General features: G+C 43.2%; 3 protein-coding genes across 5 annotated transcripts in view; 2 read left to right on the top strand and 1 right to left on the bottom strand.

The window, feature by feature from the left end:
* The window catches only part of WDR33 (WD repeat domain 33), a 71923-nt gene extending 62955 nt beyond the window's left edge, over positions 1-8968 (top strand). The window contains exons 19-23 of the mRNA XM_075507495.1: positions 116-578; positions 4173-4339; positions 4470-4562; positions 5407-5592; positions 8289-8968. Coding sequence (XP_075363610.1) covers positions 116-578; positions 4173-4339; positions 4470-4562; positions 5407-5592; positions 8289-8521 — 1142 coding nt within the window. The 3' untranslated portion in view covers positions 8522-8968. The remainder of the gene's footprint in view (positions 1-115; positions 579-4172; positions 4340-4469; positions 4563-5406; positions 5593-8288) is intronic.
* SFT2D3 (SFT2 domain containing 3) lies at positions 470-13449 on the bottom strand. 2 transcript variants are annotated; one of them, XM_075507496.1, is made up of 4 exons: positions 12082-13449; positions 9111-9200; positions 5716-5825; positions 470-4539 (listed from the first exon to the last, which is right to left on the bottom strand). In XM_075507496.1, exon 1 carries the CDS (start codon positions 13216-13218, stop codon positions 12538-12540), a length of 681 nt encoding a protein of 226 aa, XP_075363611.1. In that variant the 5' UTR covers positions 13219-13449; the 3' UTR covers positions 470-4539; positions 5716-5825; positions 9111-9200; positions 12082-12537. The 2 variants fall into 2 exon arrangements, with proteins under 2 accessions (XP_075363611.1, XP_075363612.1); XM_075507497.1 differs by lacking the exon at positions 5716-5825.
* Positions 13450-13545: 96 nt separating this feature from the next.
* The window catches only part of LIMS2 (LIM zinc finger domain containing 2), a 36655-nt gene continuing 31588 nt past the window's right edge, over positions 13546-18612 (top strand). Inside the window, exons 1-2 of one of the 2 annotated variants that reach the window (XM_075507488.1) lie at positions 13546-13680; positions 14174-14264. Coding sequence is in view for 1 of the 2 variants with exons in the window: in XM_075507486.1 (XP_075363601.1) it covers positions 15137-15147 (11 nt within the window). In the remaining variant the exon portion in view is untranslated. Of the gene's footprint in view, positions 13681-14173; positions 14265-14984; positions 15148-18612 lie in introns of those variants that run through there. The other variant, XM_075507486.1, reaches the window with a different exon arrangement.

Below are 18612 nucleotides of genomic sequence, written 5' to 3' on the forward strand. Positions count from 1 at the left end.
AAAGTTATTTCATGTGAAATGTATAGTGTATGCTTTGTAGAACTGTACGAACTAGAGCATCCTAGTGCGTTTTTAGAAAACGTTACAGAAATCTGCTATGATTTTTTCCCTCAAGGTGACTCCCGTGGTCCACCAAACCATCACATGGGCCCTCTCTCAGATAGAAGGCACGACCAGAACAGTGGTGGTCCTGATCATGGGCCTGAGAGAGGGTTGTTTCGAGGTGGCCAGGAGTGGGGTGATGGTAGAGACAGCAGGGGCATGCCAGATAGACGAGGACCTCACCCAGATTTCCATGATGACTTTGATCGACCAGATGACTTCCGTGACGACTTCCATCCAGATAAGAGATTTGGCCATCGATTACGGGAATTTGAGGGGAGAGGAGGCCCACCATTGCAAGATGAAAAATGGAGACGAGGTGGACCTGGGCCTCCCTTTCCTCCTGATCACAGGGAATTTGAAGGAGGGGGTTCAAACCGTGGGCCTCCTGGTGCTTGGGAAGGACGGAGACCTTCAGATGATAGATATCCACGGGATCCTGAGGATGCACGGTTCCGAGGAAGACGAGATGAGAGGTAAGAATAAATCTACTCATCTTTTTTGGGTAAAAGGGTAAATGGAGGGAACTCTTTCTTCCTGGTTTCCTTTTCATTAAGGAGTCTATCTGTTTCAGATTTATAAACTGGAAACCAATAAGGAAATGAAAACTCTAATATACCTGAGTATAGAGTCCATAAAAATCATTCAGTAATAGAAGAAAACTTGAAAAATGGTCATTGTACACAGCAGCTTCCGTGTCTTTAAACAGTAAGTAAAGAGAAGGGAGGAAATTTGTAGAGAAGATCCAGTGACACAGGATGAAGATTTGAGACCGTTTTCATGAAAATTGAGAGGAAACTTGAAGGTTAAAGTGACAAACTTTTGAACCCTAGAAGTGGATTTTGAGACTTTGTCTCCAGTCACAAACTACAGCATGACTGTCGAGACTGTAGAATGAGATGTAATATACTTGTAAGGAGCAGAACAGTGATCCTACTATCAAATATAAGGGGCAGAGCTACAGCATCTGTTGGACTGTTGAGACTATTTTCTCATGTTTTTGCTTGTAGAAATTTTATTTCTCTTTCTGACTTATTTCTTAATGCCAAGTGAAGAACTCAAAAATAATCTAATTTACAGCAATGTCCATGTCATTGCTCACAATTTCCAAATAAATCACAAAGGGATGAATTTGCTTCTAGTTACCAATGTAAATATGGAGGAATTATGCTAAGTCAGCAAGATCAACTGTCATCGAAATTGCTCCAGATTTATGCTAGTTAACTGAGTTAAATTTGGCCTCCAAGGTCTAAGCCTCTCACTGACCACCAACTTTATATGTATAAGAACGTGTACTTGTACAAATATATTGTGGTCTCCACATAATGTGAATTTTGTGTGTTTTAGTTGCCTTTTTAATCATTTTCTTACATTCCTTTTACTTTGCATCTATACAGCTCTTCTTTTAGCTATTTTCTACCTAGCTCTGTAAAGATGTACCTTCCTTTTGTGTGAAGAGTATGAAAAGAAATGAACAGTAACTAAAAGAAGGTAACAATTAAAGCCATTTTAAAAAAGTAAGACTAGAGCGAATCCAAGCTGAATGGTCTGCATTATAGAATTCTAAAAGACACAGCAGACAGCACTTTCAGAAGCTCGGTAGAGATTTTCAAATCTTATATTGGAAATGTTTAGGGACTGGAAAATATTTTATTATGATCCTGATTTTTAAAAATATTTCAGGAAGAGAGTCCAAGAACCTTGTGACCTGTAAATCTGACTTCTGAACTGAGAAGAGTCTATTTGTTAGAGTACAAGTCTTTGTACAGAGAGTTTGGTTTAATAGGAATCAGTACAGGGCTATAAAAGGCTTACTGTGCTTGCAAACTTAACGAATTCCTTTGAATGAAGGTGAATTAGGTGCCATTTACTGCAGATGCTGAGGTGAACTTAAGAATCCTAACCACTCATTTAGCTGACTTGGTTTGGAATTTGGATTGTAACTGGTTTGATCAAGCATAAGAGGGAAGTGTGTGTATGTGTGTTTCTCTCTAATTTCCCGTCCTTTTCATCCCTGTCCTGTTCTTACTCTACCTGTGCATATCAACATGATGCTTCTACTGCAGAGACCTGCCTCTTCCTGCCTGCTTATCTGCACAGTGTGTAGTTCTGTACATTAAGGTCCTAGGCCTCAAGGAAGAAGATCTGAGAGCAGTCAAACAGGAACTGAGTCCTATGCAAGGCAGGGTTTTACATGTGACTGATGTGAAAAAGGATATACGTAACACAATATTAGGAGCTGTGGCTATGTCAGGCATAGGTATGACAGATTTCCAAACTAAACTGTGTCCATAACATTGCCTGGAAACAAAAGGCCCTATTCCTGCTAGCCATAGGACCTTGTGTTGCAAGTCTTGGTAATTTACAAGCTAAGCAGAATCACACCATGTCAGTATTAAAATGGGAGGCCCTCTAAAGAACATCTAGAGGACTGTGCTGTTTCAAGGCTAAACAATATTGCTATGTGGTTATTTGAACCATTTGTACCTGAAACTGTTCAGTTTGTTTTCCCAAATCATCCAGGTTAATGTAAAATGGTTCATTGTCCATACACAGCACTCCCTCCATCCACTGTTGTACCTATATAGGCACAGCAGCCTCCTCTCTGTATTGTGTTTGTTTTCTGGGAGGTGGAGACAGACCTATTGTTTTTAATTAAAAAAAAATGTAAAAGTTTAAAAATATTGTATTGTGTTATGACTACTGTTAAAATATTTAAATTTGTAATTAAAAGGTTAATGTTGTTAAAATTCTAAATAAAAGTATCTAAAGTTTTGCTTGTAATAGGATGCACTGTGTCGTTAATGAGCTGGGGAAGGGGATGTTGCACAAAGCCAACACCATCTGAATATTATGGTGGTTATGGCTTGGCCAGTGTGGAACTGGGAAGAGAGGGGAGGGTGGGGGGCATCAGTGCGAATGGGCAAAGAGTGCTCCGCACTATCTGTGCTGACGCTGAGGGGCGGGCAGGAGCAGTGTGGGGTCGCACTGTGAGGACTCCTGAACCAGTGTGCCTGCACCACCTAAACATCTCACCTGTGCTTGCACAGAAACTGGGCTGTAAACTCAGACAATTGTAACAACTGGTGCTAGTGCGCGCTTTTGGAGTTGCAGTAATACACAGAACATGTATGCACTTTTACAAGCACTCCCAGTGTTTAAACTGGTAATGCAAAAAACAAAGCTACTAGTATTCATGCAGCCATCTGTAGGCTTACCTGAAATGGCACCTGACAGTTCATTAAGAACCATTCTTCTCACTGAAGATCTCTGTTAAAACCCCAGTGTGATACTGGAGGAGCTATACTCACTTAAGATGACATGCAGAACCCAATCATACCAAATTACTGAAGATGCCATGGTACTTATTAGAAGGAAATTATCAACTTCAGTGTCATAACTACGTTTTGCAAAACAAAATTCTTCATTACTGCAGTTGGATAAACTGCTCTTCAGGTTGTAGAATGCCACTGTGCATGCTGTTGAGCAATCATCGTCCCTACAGAACCAAGTGCAGCCTAGATTCATTTGCTAAAATTGTAAACTTAGAAGAATGGAATGAAAAAGAGAATGTTCAAGCAAAAGAATCCCAAATCAATAGGAATTAAATGCTGGAATGTTTTGTTATAGCCCTGACTCTCATTGCTCATATTTTTTCAGTTTATCACTAAACTGAAAAGGAAAAAAGCGAAGGGGAAAGTAAGACCCCACAGTTAAGGGAAATTCACTTACACTTTTCCTTACCTTACCTTCTGTCTGTCATCACTCACTGATTTTTTTTTTCCCCCTTTTCATTAAATGAATGCAGTATATTTGACAGTATTTTTCTTGTATGAAAAACCAACACAATCGAAAGAAGGAAGTATGAGGGAAAACTATAAAAATTAATAAAAGAAGTGTTCAAAGGCAGAAAATGTGCACTTTTCCACCTACAAATCCTATTCTAGTAACTGTATGTGCTATAGTATTAACAGTTCAGAAATGAGTTGATTATTAAACTGAAGCTGACTCAAGTTTATCAATCTAAATTCTGCCTAAAAACCACATTTGTACCATGTTCTTTCTTGTAGCTTCAGAAGAGGAGGACCCTCAAGACATGAGGGCCGGGGACCAAGGGGGAGAGATGGCTTTCCTGGCCCTGAAGATTTTGGGCCAGATGACACTTTTGACTCTCCAGATGAAAACTCAAGAGGAAGGGACCATGGTGTTCGGGGGCGAGGTCGTGGTGCTCTTAGAGGTGAGTGGAACGTTCTTCCACACTGAAATGCAAGGATAAGGAAGCAAAGACATTTCTTGGGCAAATTACAGTATTTTCATGAATACAATGTCTCTTCTCACTCCTGTCCCCTGTATCTCTTTCTGCTCAGGAGGCCGGAAGGGTTTACTTCCTACTCCAGATGAATTTCCACGGTTTGAAGGAGCGCGGAAACCAGAATCCTGGGATGGAAACAGAGAACCAGGTAAAAAATTTGGTGAGGTTTGTTTTAGATAATAGACTAGATTTCTACAATATAACCACTTATAAAAATTTTTTTTAAACAATCACCTCTTTTTCCTGTACCTCATATGCTTGATACCAGTCTTTTACCACGAGAAAAGCAAAACATAGTTCTTTGGACTTCTAAATTTAGGAAAAAATTAACTATACAGAATTTAACTGGCTCTAAATGTAACTGTCTCACTGAACAAAAAATTATTGTGGCCTCAAAGTCTTGATTTTAAGTTGAATGCTTGTACAGCCCAGAACTGCCTGTTGTTGTCACCTGTGGATGACTGAAGCATATCTTGTGGGGGTTTTTTAAGATGTATATTAATGCCAATAGTAGTCTTTCTCTTGGATGGCATCTTATCTATTGTTTGCAAAAATAATGTTTTCAGCTGCAATGTCTACAGTTTAGTGGCATTTGCTTTTGTGTTACTAATGGCAACCCCATATGGGGCAAAACTGAGTTTTAGAATGTCATGGAAAAAATGAGCACAAATGACTCATGAATAAATGAAGATGTGATTGTCTCTAAAATATATGAAAATGTTTTATACTGAAAAGAACACTTCAAATCTGTCCTTTCTTTCTTTCCCATCATCTTTTAAATCTGTTTTACCTTTAGCTTTCTAACAACTTACTCATCTAATGTTTGCTTGTTAGCCTGTTGGGATGGAGGGGGAAGCTTTATGTAATTTTAAGTTGAAATTGTGTGCCAAATAGCGTGGAAAGTATGTAAATTTATGTGACTGCCTCCAAAAATGAGGAATAATGATCAGATGAACATTACTTATTATCCTGTTTTCTCTTTTCATGCTCAGGCCCTCGTCCAGATCACCCTCCTCATGATGGGCATTCTCCAGCTAACAGAGAACGTTCTTCTTCGCTCCAGGGCATGGATATGGCCTCATTGCCACCACGTAAACGTCCCTGGCATGATGGACCAGGGACCTCTGACCACAGAGAAATGGATGCTCCAGGTGGACCTCCAGAGGAGAGGGGCAAAGGTAAAAAGCCTCTTGTATTGAAAACCTTATGTAACACCAGCACATTTTTCAACTGTAGGCTTATGCAGAATTCCTTATCTATTCAGGGGGGATAAAGCTGAACTGGTAAATATTTGATCTTACCAGCTTTGAAGCTGAAGATCAATCTTACAGGAACATAAGAACAGAGGGATTTTCTGGGCATCAAATCCAAATCTTCTCTCCAGCATCATGTAATCATCTTCTTTATTGCCCTGTTCAAAAGCAGGCAGTTTTTGGCTCCCTGTTACTCCAGTTGGAAAACTCTTGTTAAGAGCTTTTTTTTCTCTGATTTTCAGAATAGTTATTTGTCAATATTCATGCTTGTGCTAGTGTCCTTTAACTCAAATATCTTTCCTGTCTCAGCCTTCATTCTGTTGACTTAATGAACTCTGATTTTTTTTTTTAAGTCTTTCTTATGAGTTCTCTACTTGTAAGAGTGTAAGCATGGCCATCCATGATCAGACCAGAAGTCCTTAAAGCTCAGTAGCTTGTCTTCAACAATAACAGCAGGTGCTGAGAGAAGAGTGTTAAAAATACTGTCTGTAGTGATATGTCCCTGAAGTGCTCTCTAAACCTCAGAAGATCTGTAGTTCAGTGACTTAATGAAATAGTATTTTTATTTTTAATGGCTTTTGACAGTTACCTTTTGTGTGCTTCTCTAATTGCTTTAAGAATCATATAAACTTTTGACATCCACAACATCCCCAGACAGAGCTCTAAAACTTAATTGCAGTAGATGATGCTTTAAAAAAAAAGGAAGGAAAATGTTTTTCTCTTGTTTTAAGCCTATCGTTCACTAATTTCATTCAATGATGTCTTGTGTTTTAATTGGAACAGTTGAAAGTTGATCCCTATTATTTCTGAATGCCACCTCAGATTGCATCGAACACTACCATTTCCAACCTGAACGAGCTCTTCTCCAAGTCAGAGCTCTGATCTGTTTAGTTGTTCTCTCCGGGAAGTTGTTCTGTAGCTTTTACGATCCTTATTACTCTGTATTATAGTATTTTCAGTTTTAATTTATCCTTTTGTAAACTAAACGGGGTAACTAGGAATCGCACACACTATTTAAGATAAAACCATGGATTTCTACAGTTCACTTGGTTTTGTTCTGTTTGCTCCATTCTTTCCTAATAGCTCCCGATGTCCTATTTCCCTCTTTAACTAACTACTAAACAGTCACGTGGCACTGTCATGCAACTAGCGACTGTAACCCGTAGTAGTAGCTGGAGTTAGTAGCTGGCTCAGAGCCTATTACTGTGCATGCCATTTCCACAATCATCCTATTAGCCTTGCACCAGTTCTTGATCTTTTTTTTCTTATAAATCTCAGGACTGCCATTCTTTTTTAATGTTGTCTTTTTTTTAATGTCCTCATCTTGACTACCCACTGTTAGGTAGTGATCAGTGACAGAGATCCTTCTCAGTTGCTTCCAAATACTGAGCTGCCAGCCTATAATTGATTTTTTTGTTGTTAGACCTCTACTGCACAGCTTTGATGCCACTGAATTTCATTCTACTTCTCTTATTGTTGTCCTGAAGCTCATTTGGTTTTAACTGTATGCCAGTCCTCTGTGTGGACTGTATTTCCAGTGTTGTATTAACAGCAGGTTCTATCATTCGTTCACAGATGTTTTTAATAAAACTCTGCTGGTAAACTCCCTCTGTATCAATATTTTTCCTTTCAAAACTGTATGTTGTATTTCTCATTTAGCCAGCATCTTATCAAATCTGTAAGGATTCCTTCTCCAGCTTCAATAATAATTTGTGGTAACACCATCAGATTCTTTATTGAAGTCAAAACAATTGTTATCTACGACACTTCTTGTGCCTGGACAACCCAATGTACCAAAGTTTAGAACAATGGCAGAAAACGTGATAAACAAAACATGAACAATACTTTTTCATGTATGGGCTGTGTCACCTTCAGTTGTATTGGTAAAGTCATTTGAAGATTAAAACTTCATGAATTATAAACTCTGTGGAACAATTTGGTCTCTCTTTTACACAGAACCAAGCAGAGTCAACAAAAAAATCACTCTTGCTAAAGTGGAGCAAAAATATCCTAATTTATCTGTAGCACGTGTCCATAAAGTACTGTTACCATTATTTTTTTTCAAACTACTGCTTGTTATTTTGAGCTAATGACTTTGGGGTTTTTTATGTTAATTTACCTATCAGCACTAAAACGATCTTTGGGAAGTAGAAAATCCTGTTCCTGGCAGCAAGAGCTCATGTAGTTTATGTTCCTGGTTAACAGTAAAATAGAGCATTTTTCCATTATTTCTAGCAAAAAATGGAACAGTAAAGTTACTCATTGTCTTCACCACCAATCTCAACTGATACATCAGTGCAATGTCTTTGTTTAGGAAAAAAAAAGTATTATGCAATAAAAATATACAGAGTACCACAGATGGTGTTAAAGCATAAGAATCAGGTATGCCTGGCAGTTTTGAGGACACTATGACTATCACTGTTCTAACTTACTTCATTTAAGTGATTGCTGACTGTATCAGATACAATCTCCTTTAATTCCTAAGGAATTAATTACAGGTCTCAACTACATTTGGTCTGTGAACAATTATACCACAGAAGAACTAGCTAAATATATGGTATGTCTGAGAAGAGGCATGACTTCGACTTCAACATCAGTAACTGATTGTGCTTCATTTTTAGGACGAGGAAATTCAGGACCTTCACAGAGAGCGCCAAAATCTGGGAGGTCTAGTTCTTTAGATGGAGACCATCATGATGGATTCCACAGGGATGAAGCTTTTGGTGGAGGCCCTGCAGGAGGCAATAACCCTTCTCGAGGAGGAAGGAGTGGAAGTAATTGGGGAAGAGGAAATAACATGAACTCTGGTCAATCTAGAAGAGGAGCATCTAGGGGTGGTGGAAGAGGCCGATAGAAGAGGCTTTGACTGGGTCACACCCAGTCCTTGCTGGACAATATTTAAATAGACTGCTACTCTGGACTCATAAAGTAACCCTGTGACACCACAAACCTGGATTCTTAACTGGGATAACTGAATGTGCATTAGTTCCTAACAAGGGTCTTTTCCTAGATCAATCAACTGCTACTAGCTGCAGTATTGTAGCTAGCTTTCTGTTTTGTCATCTCCCACCCCTGTTTTCCTCACCTTCTTTTACCTACTTTGTTTTGTGAAGAGCTGGAATTTTTTTTAAGTGTTGTGAGACACGGAGCACCTCCACAGATTTCAGTTCACCTCCAGACAGAAACTTGTTTCTATATGTACAGTTTGTCAGAAGAGTTACATTGTTTTTGTATGAATACAGAATGTAATTTGCGCAAAAATTAACAAAAAATCAACACAGCGTGTGATTCTTTACTCACCTATTACTATAAAGAGGGTTGTCTTTAGGCAAACTTGTGTATTGGAGCAACAGAACTACCTCCTGAAATCTGAACCATTTAAAATACTAATAGCTGATTCCTATTTTTTTGGTTTATCATTTATAGAGAGCTTTCATTTTCACCTTTAGCCACAGCTGTCTACAGATTACAAGTGGTGCTGACGTTAAAATTCCAAAACTCGGGAAATCACCGCTGCTTGCTAGTCTACCATCCTGAAAGAGAAAAACGTGGAACAGCATTTAGAAAAAGTTGTCATAGACATAGTGTGAGTTATAACCTGGACTGCTAGCAAGATAGACATCATGACAAATATTGTCATTCTGCACTTCACCTGGGGTAGTCAAATATTTTTTTGTTCAAAACAGCATCTGTTTATAGAAACTGAGGAAGAAAAAAGTTTAGCAGCTTGATTAATATGGATGTTTTACAATGGCTGTAGGATGCACTGCTTAAAGATATGGGTGTTCAGTAGAGTCTGGTGCATTCAAATGCTGAAGTGCAAACCTTCGTAGTTGATCACTTTCATCTTAACATTTTTTAAGTATCTTTTTCTTTAGGATATTGTTTCCTAGTTTTACTAGGGGAGGGAAATGAGGAGGAGGGGTTATTCCCATTTCCCACATTTCATAATAAAGCTGCTTACCAACCATGAGTTTCGGTTTTCCCCATAAATCATTCATATTAATCATCTCCTGTCACCAGGTTATCAAAAGGCTCCTTTAATACCTAAAGCCTCAAAGAAAATTCTGTCACGTAAGTACATATTGTAAAGCCAGCTCTCAGGAAGGTCCTACATTAAAAGTATAAGATATAGCATATAATGAAAAATATCACTACCAGGCTTCCCTCCCCACCACCTTGAATTTCATGTTATAATATTCAGTATAATATGGCAATTAAGTTCTATAGCTGAAAAGCTACTGCAACAACATAGCGATACATGGTAGCTACTTTATCTGACTTCTCATACAGTCAAATTTACTAAAGACTGGCTTAAGTCCTGATGACCTATCTTATTTAAAGAGATCAAAGCATATATGCTTAACTGCTGTTCTCTGGGTTCAGTCAGTCACAAGTAGGGGGTTTTTTTCTTAGTTTTTAATTCATAGTGTATAACATGGCATTTGAAAATTATAGGAATTAACTGATCATTAGCCTATAAAATCCTTGTCATGGGGCTCCAGAGAGAGAGAATGGTCTTAAAGGAATTAACTTGGAAACAGCTGAGATGCACCTGATACAACACAGTTTCTCCTTTGACAGGAAAAAAAATTGCTTTTTACCTCTATCTGAAGAAGGGCTTTGGTCAATTTTGGTGTAGGTCTGGGAGTTGGGACCTATCCTGAAGTTTTAATGATAAATACCAATGATTTAATCACTAGCAAAGGGGAAAGCTTACCTTTTTTTTTTTTTGTTAACAAGCCCTATATATTTTTAGGGGGCTGAAAGTGACTTTTGTCTAATAGAATATGTGATTTACAGGATAAGCTTTAGTCCTTAATTAAACCAGTCCTCTACCAAAACAAGTTAGAGTGCACCTAATAATAGGGAACCCAGCTTCCTCTAGACAAAAGGGAGTATGCTTGTTTTTCTTCTGACAGTTGGGCAACTCCTTAAACCACTATGGTACTTGATGTGAAGTAACATTCTTCATCAAGGGGCAGCTTTTTTAAATAAGATGTGAAATATTCCACGATCGTGGAATATGAACAAAAAGTTCTAAGAAAATCGGATAATTAGCTAGCTTTTGTATAAAAGCTTAGAAGGTGACAGCATAGCAGGAGAGACAGAAGAAGCTTCCCAGTCTGTGATACCATGACCCACTATTGCTGAAAATGGATAAAATTACTTAATGGGAATATACTTCTGTACTCTTCAGGTCAAGTTCTCTTACCAGTGCTGCATGTAGAATCCTTATGCTCTACCTGCTAGTTTACAGCTCCACCTTGTCTAAGATTTGTTTAATTTGATACTGCTGTTAGGAATAAAATTAATTTTATATACTATAGCTTAGAAGCTGTAAAAGTGAGAGAACCAATTTAATGCTGTTCAGATAGCTCTGATCTACATTTTTAAGGGGTGAAAAAAAAAGCGACCATTAGTGGAATGTCTATACTGACACTTGGTACACAAATCATTTTATTAAAGCAATCTATGTACACTTAAGTACCTCCATTTAACAATTGCAGTTTAATTCGGAGCAAGTATTAGGTGAATACGCTAAACCCTAAGTAGCAATAGCAGATAAATATTACAGTGTTTGGCTTTATTTTGTATATGAGGCACATATACTCAGCGAGATACTCAGGCTCTGAGCAGGTTAGGCCTGGTAGTCCCATTTATCTGCGGTAGTGCAGTATACAGCCCAAACTGAAGTACCAAGCTCTCAGCCAGGACTGTCAGCCTGAATTCAGCACCTTCCTAGGGCTGCTTAGTTTCTGCATTGAAATAGAGCTGTGCTAGCTGAAACAGGCTCTAATTACTAGCAAATCTGTTTTTGAAGGTCATGCTGTGACAAGTAAGCAATTCCTGCCCAAGTTCAGAGATTAAAATATATATATATTTTAAAAATAAAGTTTAAGAGCTGAAGCTACCCTTTTAGAGCCCAAGTATTAGCTACCTTACAGCAGCTGTAAGGCAGCAATACCCGCCAAGGCTCTTAACTAGGATTAGCACCTTTTACCCTATCATCATCATGCAAGAAGACTACCCTTACAATTACGGGTAGTCTGTGTGACCCACAGCCCCAGGAAAGTTTGTTTTGCTTACTGGATTGTATTTTAAAGATGTTTTTTAGAGAGAAATACAGTTCAGTGGCAGATAGTATTCATATTCACCACTGGTCAGAGGTGGCTGATGGCTGCACTATACAGCGACTAAAGTATGTGTTCAGAGTGTAGGGGTCAGCACAAAACCGAGTTAATAACAGTTAACTATTTCTGAACGTTCACCCCCACACTTGATCAGATTTCGCTAAACTGTCTCCGTGTTTCAACATCCGTCAGCCCTACGCACCTCAGCTGTAAGATACTTGCTTTTCACGTAACGGGCAAGTCAATAATTACATTTCATCGGCTCCGTAATCTCACTCACGTTTTGAAGTAGGCTGCAGCAGCCACATGGTCCTATACTGGAGGTAGAAAAGTGGGATGCTGCCAGCTCCCACCCAGAGCCGAAGAGACTCCAGACCGTGGCTATCGAGCTGACTTTGCAATAAGGCAAAATCCCGTGCTCTGGGACGGCTCGGCAGGCTGGCACCAACACCGTTACACCTGAACACATCAAAACGAGTTTAGAGAGTCACTGCTGCCGTTCCCGGGTGCCAGCCGCTGCTTTTCTTGCTCAAGAACTGGCGAAGAAAACCCAGCAGGAACGCGAAGGAGGCGAAGAGAAGCGGCGTAAGACGGCGCCATCCGCATCCCCGGCTCGAAGAGGTGTCTTCGTGCCCCGCACCTCGGCTGGCGCCAGCGTGAGTCTCTCGGTCCCTTTGTCCGAGTCCCGCCGGGCTGCGGCCCTCCCCCCGTGGCGGCGGCGGCACCGGCGCGGGGCTCACACCGGCAGCGCTTTGCTGCGGCGGCGCAGCGCGGCGCTGAGGAGGCCGCCGAGGCGGCGCAGGCCGGCGGCGCCGCCGGGCAGCGCGGCCAGGAGCGCGGCGGCGGCGGCGCCCAGCTGGACGGCGGCGCCCAGCGCCGTCAGGAGGGTACTGCGCAGCCCCAGCGCCGCGTACAGGGTGCCGCCGAGGGCGCCGAGGTAGAGGAGGGAGCCGCGGCTGGGCTCCCGCAGCAGGCGGGCGGGCCCGCGCAGCAGGGCGGCGGCGCCCAAGGCGCAGAGCGAGCCGAGGGACCACAGCAGCGCGAACTTGCGGGCGCGGAGCAGCAGCAGCGGCGCGTACAGCGCGGCCAGCCCGAAGCAGAGGGCAGCCAGCAGCAGGCACAGCCCGCTCCCCGCCAGCCGCTGCCAGCGCGACAGACCCGGCAGGCAGGGGTCTGCCTCGGCCGCCCACGGCCAGCCCGAGCCCGACCCCGATCCGGGCGCCGCTGCCGCGGGGGGGGCGCTGCGGCCCGGCGGGAAGGGGTTCAGCGGGCCCAGCCAGGCCCCCAGGCCGCCGCTCCCCGCCTCCTCCTGCGAGCAGCCGGCGGGCGGCGGCGCGGGGGCCGCGCTGGAGCCGCTGGCGGCAGCGGCCTTCGACTGCGCGAGGTACTCCTGCAACTGCCGGCCCAGGTCCGCCATGGCGGGGCCGGGGACCGCTCGCGGGCGCTACAACGCGCCGCCTGCTCGCCCCGCCGCCATCTTGCCGAATAGCTGCATCCGGGTTACCGGCCATCTCCGGCGGCCCGCGCTCACGTGGGGCCGCGCGCGTGCGCGTGGGGCTGCGAGGGGCTGAGGCGGTGGCGCGCTGCTCTCCCTTCCCTTGCAGCGCAGGCGGTCCGCGTCCGCTTTGCGACCTGTAACTGCTTCTTTTCGCCTGCTCATAGTTTTAAAGGAAAGGCAGATTTGTCTGCAAAAGGGGCGGTAAAGCCTGGCAGGCAGGGGGTGCCGGGGGCGGCCTGGGGGTCATGTCGCTGCTGGAGGGAGAGCCCGCCTCAGCTGCTCCTCGTGAAGCAACTGAAAGGGCTTGGCAGCTGCAAGCGATAACAGTTTACGGTTTCAGCAGCTGGAAAGACGATGGTGTCACATTCGAAATGTAGATTGGTAAGATATGATACTTCAGATTGATGCAGCTCACGGGTAGCCCCTCAGGACGTAGCAGGTGAGAGGAAGGATTGCCTGGGGCAACAGCCCAGTGGCTGGGAGGTAGCTCAAGGCCGAGCGCTGCCCTGTACTGTGCTCCTCCCGACACCCTTGGCAGCAGCTGGGGTCTTTCTTACACGTTCAGTCCAAGTAATCTCTGCTTCTCTCTAAAGGAGAATGGCAAGAGTAGAGATGTTACATGTTGGCACCCAGAAACCATTGCAACAGGAGAGACTAGAGATGCAGAGAATGACTAAGAGCATGTCTTTATTACTGTGTGCTCAGCCAAATCTGTTAAATTGTTGGCTGTTTATAAGATTACCTATTACCCTTTCCTCAACCAACCGTTAAACCAAAATAAGAACATCTAACTCTATTCTTCATCCTGGTTTAAATAAGTAATAAAAATGTCAAATGCTAATTTAACCTGTATGATTCCAAATGTTTACTGCAGGGCTGAAAAATGAGATGTTTGGACACCAGGAAACACAGAGAGCAGAGTTTCCATCATCAGTCCCAAGCTTCCAACAATATCCGTAGCAATGGTGAGTCACATCAAACTAGGCTACCTTACAAGACGCAAATAAAGTTTGAAATCACTTTTGGGCAGAAGCTCCCTGTCCTATTTGGTGGATCACTTAGCATTGGTACATTATACATTGATATATGTCAGAGAACATAAAACTCTCAAGTGCTCAGGACAAAGTTCTGTCATCGGCAAGAAGGGATTAGACATTATCGAAAACGCCACACTTGGAGGGGTCCTCGTGAGGGAGGCCCTCTTCCTTTTGGCAGCAAAGGATATCATCTCATGGCTTTCTAGAAGGTAGCCTTCCAGACGTGTCTTCTGCTGCCCTGAGGGTAAAACACACTGCGAAAGTTGTTTTCCCCTCGCCTTGGGGATGTGCAATGAGTGTAACAGCCTGTTGCGGCAGGCAGGAAGCACGGCTTCTTTGTTCACAGGAAAAAATGTTACGTCAATGAGGTATATCTTAGATATAACTGTGCACCAGGTAACGGCTTCGTGATAAACCCCTACCGTCAGCATTTCCCCTCTCCCTTCCAGGCTCATAGTAGCTGCCGAAGTGTTTACTACCAGGTGGGGCCGGGTGGCAGGCTAGGAGCCGTGCCCGGGGCCGCCGGATTCCCGGGAGGCGGACCCACTCCGCCGCTTCGTTACTCAATATTTCTTTCCCTTTATAGGAAAAGTATGCGCGGGCCGGGGGGGGGGGGCTGCCCTGAGTCACCAGGGGCTGCGGCTCCCGCCCACGCCCAGGGGGCCCGGGCCGCCGCCGGGCCGGGGCGGGGTTTCTGCTGCCCGCCGGGTCTCGCTGGGGCCGGAGCCGCTGCGCCGAGCCGCCTGTCCCGCCTCGCAGCCTCTCCGCCACAGCCCGGCGCCGGCCGGGGGCGCGCCGCCATGACGGGCAGGTAAGGCCGGGGAGGGGGGAGCGCAGCCCGGCAGGAGAGGCCCGGGGAGCCCGGCCGGCGGGCGGGGGTCGATCCCGCGCCCTGGCCCCGGTGGGTTGTCCGTGCCTTCACCTCCTCCGTGGCAGGCGGTGAAGGGTCGGGAACGGCCCCTGTTTGCCCCGGGTAAAACGATGGTGTGCCTGGTAGGAAGCGGTCGGGGGAGAGGACGTTTTCCTCCTGTGAGGTTCAGGCGGAGCTGGCCGGGGGAGGCCAAGCTCCCGCACCGGCGCCGGAAGAGCAGAGCAAGGGCTGCTCCGCTGTGCCTTACCCCTGCACGGGGACACAGCGAAGGGCGGTGGGAAGACCAGAAACAGAGTTGGGAAGGAGCAGTTGTGGATCTGAGCAGGTCTGCCCAGCAGCCAGCTCCCTGCAGCCGGGTGGTGTGGCTCAGGCGCCGACAGCCTGCTCCCGCGGTGCGCCGCATCGCCGCCCCACACTTCGGGGCCCTTCTGACTGATCTACACGGTGCCCCTCTGCCCACACATTCAGTCTCCTCTTCTTCGGGCTGGCCTTGGAGTTACATGTTCCAAGAGCTGTTTAAATCTGGAGCTTGATTCTCCTCCCACGCTGTCTGACACTGGAGAACTCTGTAGAGTCACCTGATTGACAGATGTAAATGAGAAAAGCAGTGGGGAAAGCATTTACTGGCATCTTCCGAGGCTTTGCACAAATGCTTTAGTGTCCCTGATCACTTTGTTCTCCCATCTGTAAAATAAAACCCAGATGTTATAAAGCAGTTTGTGAAAATAAGCTTGCTTTTGTAAAATGTCTTGAAGATGAAAAGCATGAAGAAGTAATATTAAAATTAGTAGGGTGCCTTTTTTAGGATAGTCATCCTCCTGAATCCTGCTATCATTAATGTAATCCTGAAGCATTGCTCTTCATGGCTAGGAATACTGAAATGGATCCGGGGTAGTTTGTGTATAAGTATTCATTTTTCTTTTGTGTAAAGTCTTGATGTTAGTGTTATGCAACTTCTTATGATTATTCGATGTAGATCATGTTTGGTGGGTTGTTAGGTATGAGAACATGCTGAATAATTGTTATATCCTTATCTATGCTTTGTGTGAGTGTTATTTTTGCTCTCTGTGATGATGAATTGATGTTGATAGGTGGTTGTACATGCTCAGAACACTTCTGGTTTTTGCCTCCTGTCTTTAGATTACTTTGTCTTTTCTGTCATAATGGTCCCTTTTTTGTTCTTCTGACATGCAAAATCGGTGTGTATTTACAAGTTTACATTCATTTCCTTACAACTAGAGGAAGACTCAAGAGTCTTAAATGATCACGTCATGGGTACCCATGCAGCTCCTAAATGGGGACAAGATGGGGAGGAACTGGGAAGAATTGTGTCTGCATGAACCCAGCAGATTTTATTTTTATAGAACTGTGGTGTAGTACTGTTTAGAATGACATGTTTACCTCAGGTGAAATCACTCAGCTGCAGAGGACAGTGGGAAATGCCTGTGGACAGTGATCCTTGTTGTCTTCTCTCCCGTGCTTCCTCAGAAACCTGCCTGTTAAGGTACAACACTGTATTCAGTGAGAAGCTCTGACGTGAAGCATGAGGCTTGGTGGAGAGTTCCAAGGTAGTTGAGACACTGCAGAGTGTGCAGTTCTTCAAAGTAATGCAGGATTTCTGTCTCCTTTTCCTCAGATGTACTTCAGAGGGTTGTTAAAATGAGCAGTCCTTGGCCTTAGCTTTTGAAAAGTGAATGCAAGTGTTATTTAATGTTTTCAGAAATGTTTGTCCTGGAAAGTTTGTCAGCTGTGAAAATTTCTAATGATTAACTGTTCTATCAGAGACGTTTATCATAGCTGTAATTCAGCTGATTTTTTCCTCAGTCATAGTATAATCCATTTAGGGTAGCAGTTTCCCAGCAGAACAAAACCTGTACTTTTCCGTGTCTGTGAAACATTGCACTGCTCAGCACCTTGCATGACTGATGCCATTTGACAAGCACCATGCTTAGTGTTGTTTTCAGGCTGGGAGAAACTCCTAAGTCATTAGAAAGAATTCAGCATCGAGAACTTACTTCCTTAGATCCACCTACAGGTCACTCTACTGAACTGTGGCCAGATGTTGTTCAATGTTTGTTACATGGTAGTTCTTAAAAAATCTGTTGACATTATGTAATCAAATGTTCTCCAGCTTTTGAGATTCAGCGTTTTCAGGGTTCCGGAAGGAGATGAACTGTTTCACAGCTGGAGCATCCCTACAATATCGATCCATGGCAACCTTCCAGAACCAGAAACATGACATAAATGTGCCTCTGGTCTTGAAACTGTTGACACAAGGAAGGGAAGGGAAGGATTTTGTTGTGTTACAGTGTGTTAAAGCAAGGAAGACTGGAGAACATGAAGTGCTGACACATTATTATTTTTCACTTCACCTTTCTTGTCAAATAGAAACACAAAAGGACTCACTTCTAGGTACTATGATTACTGATGCATTATTCGTAATAGAAGAAGAAAAATAGAAGAAGAAGAAAAGAAGAAGTTATTTGTCTTCTAGAAGTAGAAGTAGAAGAAAAATAGTATTTTTCTTCTATTCTTCTTTCTTCTATTCCTTCTTCTATCATGAGTTACATTGTTACAATGTGAGGATCGTGTTTTGTTAGAGAAAACTGATAAGTAGATCGTTGGAATTTATTTGCAAATAGTAATTGTGACTGCCACATCTTGGCTGAGCTATTTTATTTCTCTGTGTCTTGACTAAAGTGGCTGTTACAGTCCCTAATTTCAAGAGCAGTCTGTGGTTTAAAGGGATGCTGTTAACTAAAAAAAAAAAAATCACCCTTTCTTTGAATATATCTGTTCCAGCTAAGATCCAAAGATAATAGGACAGAAAGAAATTAGAGCTATATGTATTTTAGTTTTATTAAGTTACATGTTGTTTAACTACATTTGGAAATAAACTCTGTATAAGAGATAATGTTTCTAAGCAGCCTTTCTATATTTGCAGCATTGAGAAATACAATTTATGTGATTTTTGGTGCCTTTAGAAGTATGCTGTGGTACTTCCTTACCAATAAATAAGTGAAAACTGCTTCTATAATTTATATTTGATGTGTTTGTTCCATCTCTCCATTTTTACTTTTGCCTTTTTGAGGATTGTTAGGGGTTGGGGGTGTGTGTGTTTTTGTTGGTTGGGGGGGGGGGGGGTGCGACTATGTTTTGCCGTGTCTTCTTTGTTGTTTGTGATGGCTTATTCCTAAGAAAGAGGATCAGGGAATGACCAGTGAACAAAACATTGTCAAATGCCCAAAGTAGAAAATAAACCAGAATTGAAGATAATTTAAGACTTTACTGCTGTGGTGTTGATTAGAAAACATGAAAGTAAAAAATGCCTGTGCTGTTTTATATTGCCTTTACAAATTAATCTAATACAAAGCCCAAGGAAAAATGTTTCCTAAGTGCATGTTT

Source organism: Mycteria americana, chromosome 7, assembly GCF_035582795.1.
Source record: "Mycteria americana isolate JAX WOST 10 ecotype Jacksonville Zoo and Gardens chromosome 7, USCA_MyAme_1.0, whole genome shotgun sequence".
Lineage (NCBI taxonomy): Eukaryota > Metazoa > Chordata > Aves > Ciconiiformes > Ciconiidae > Mycteria > Mycteria americana.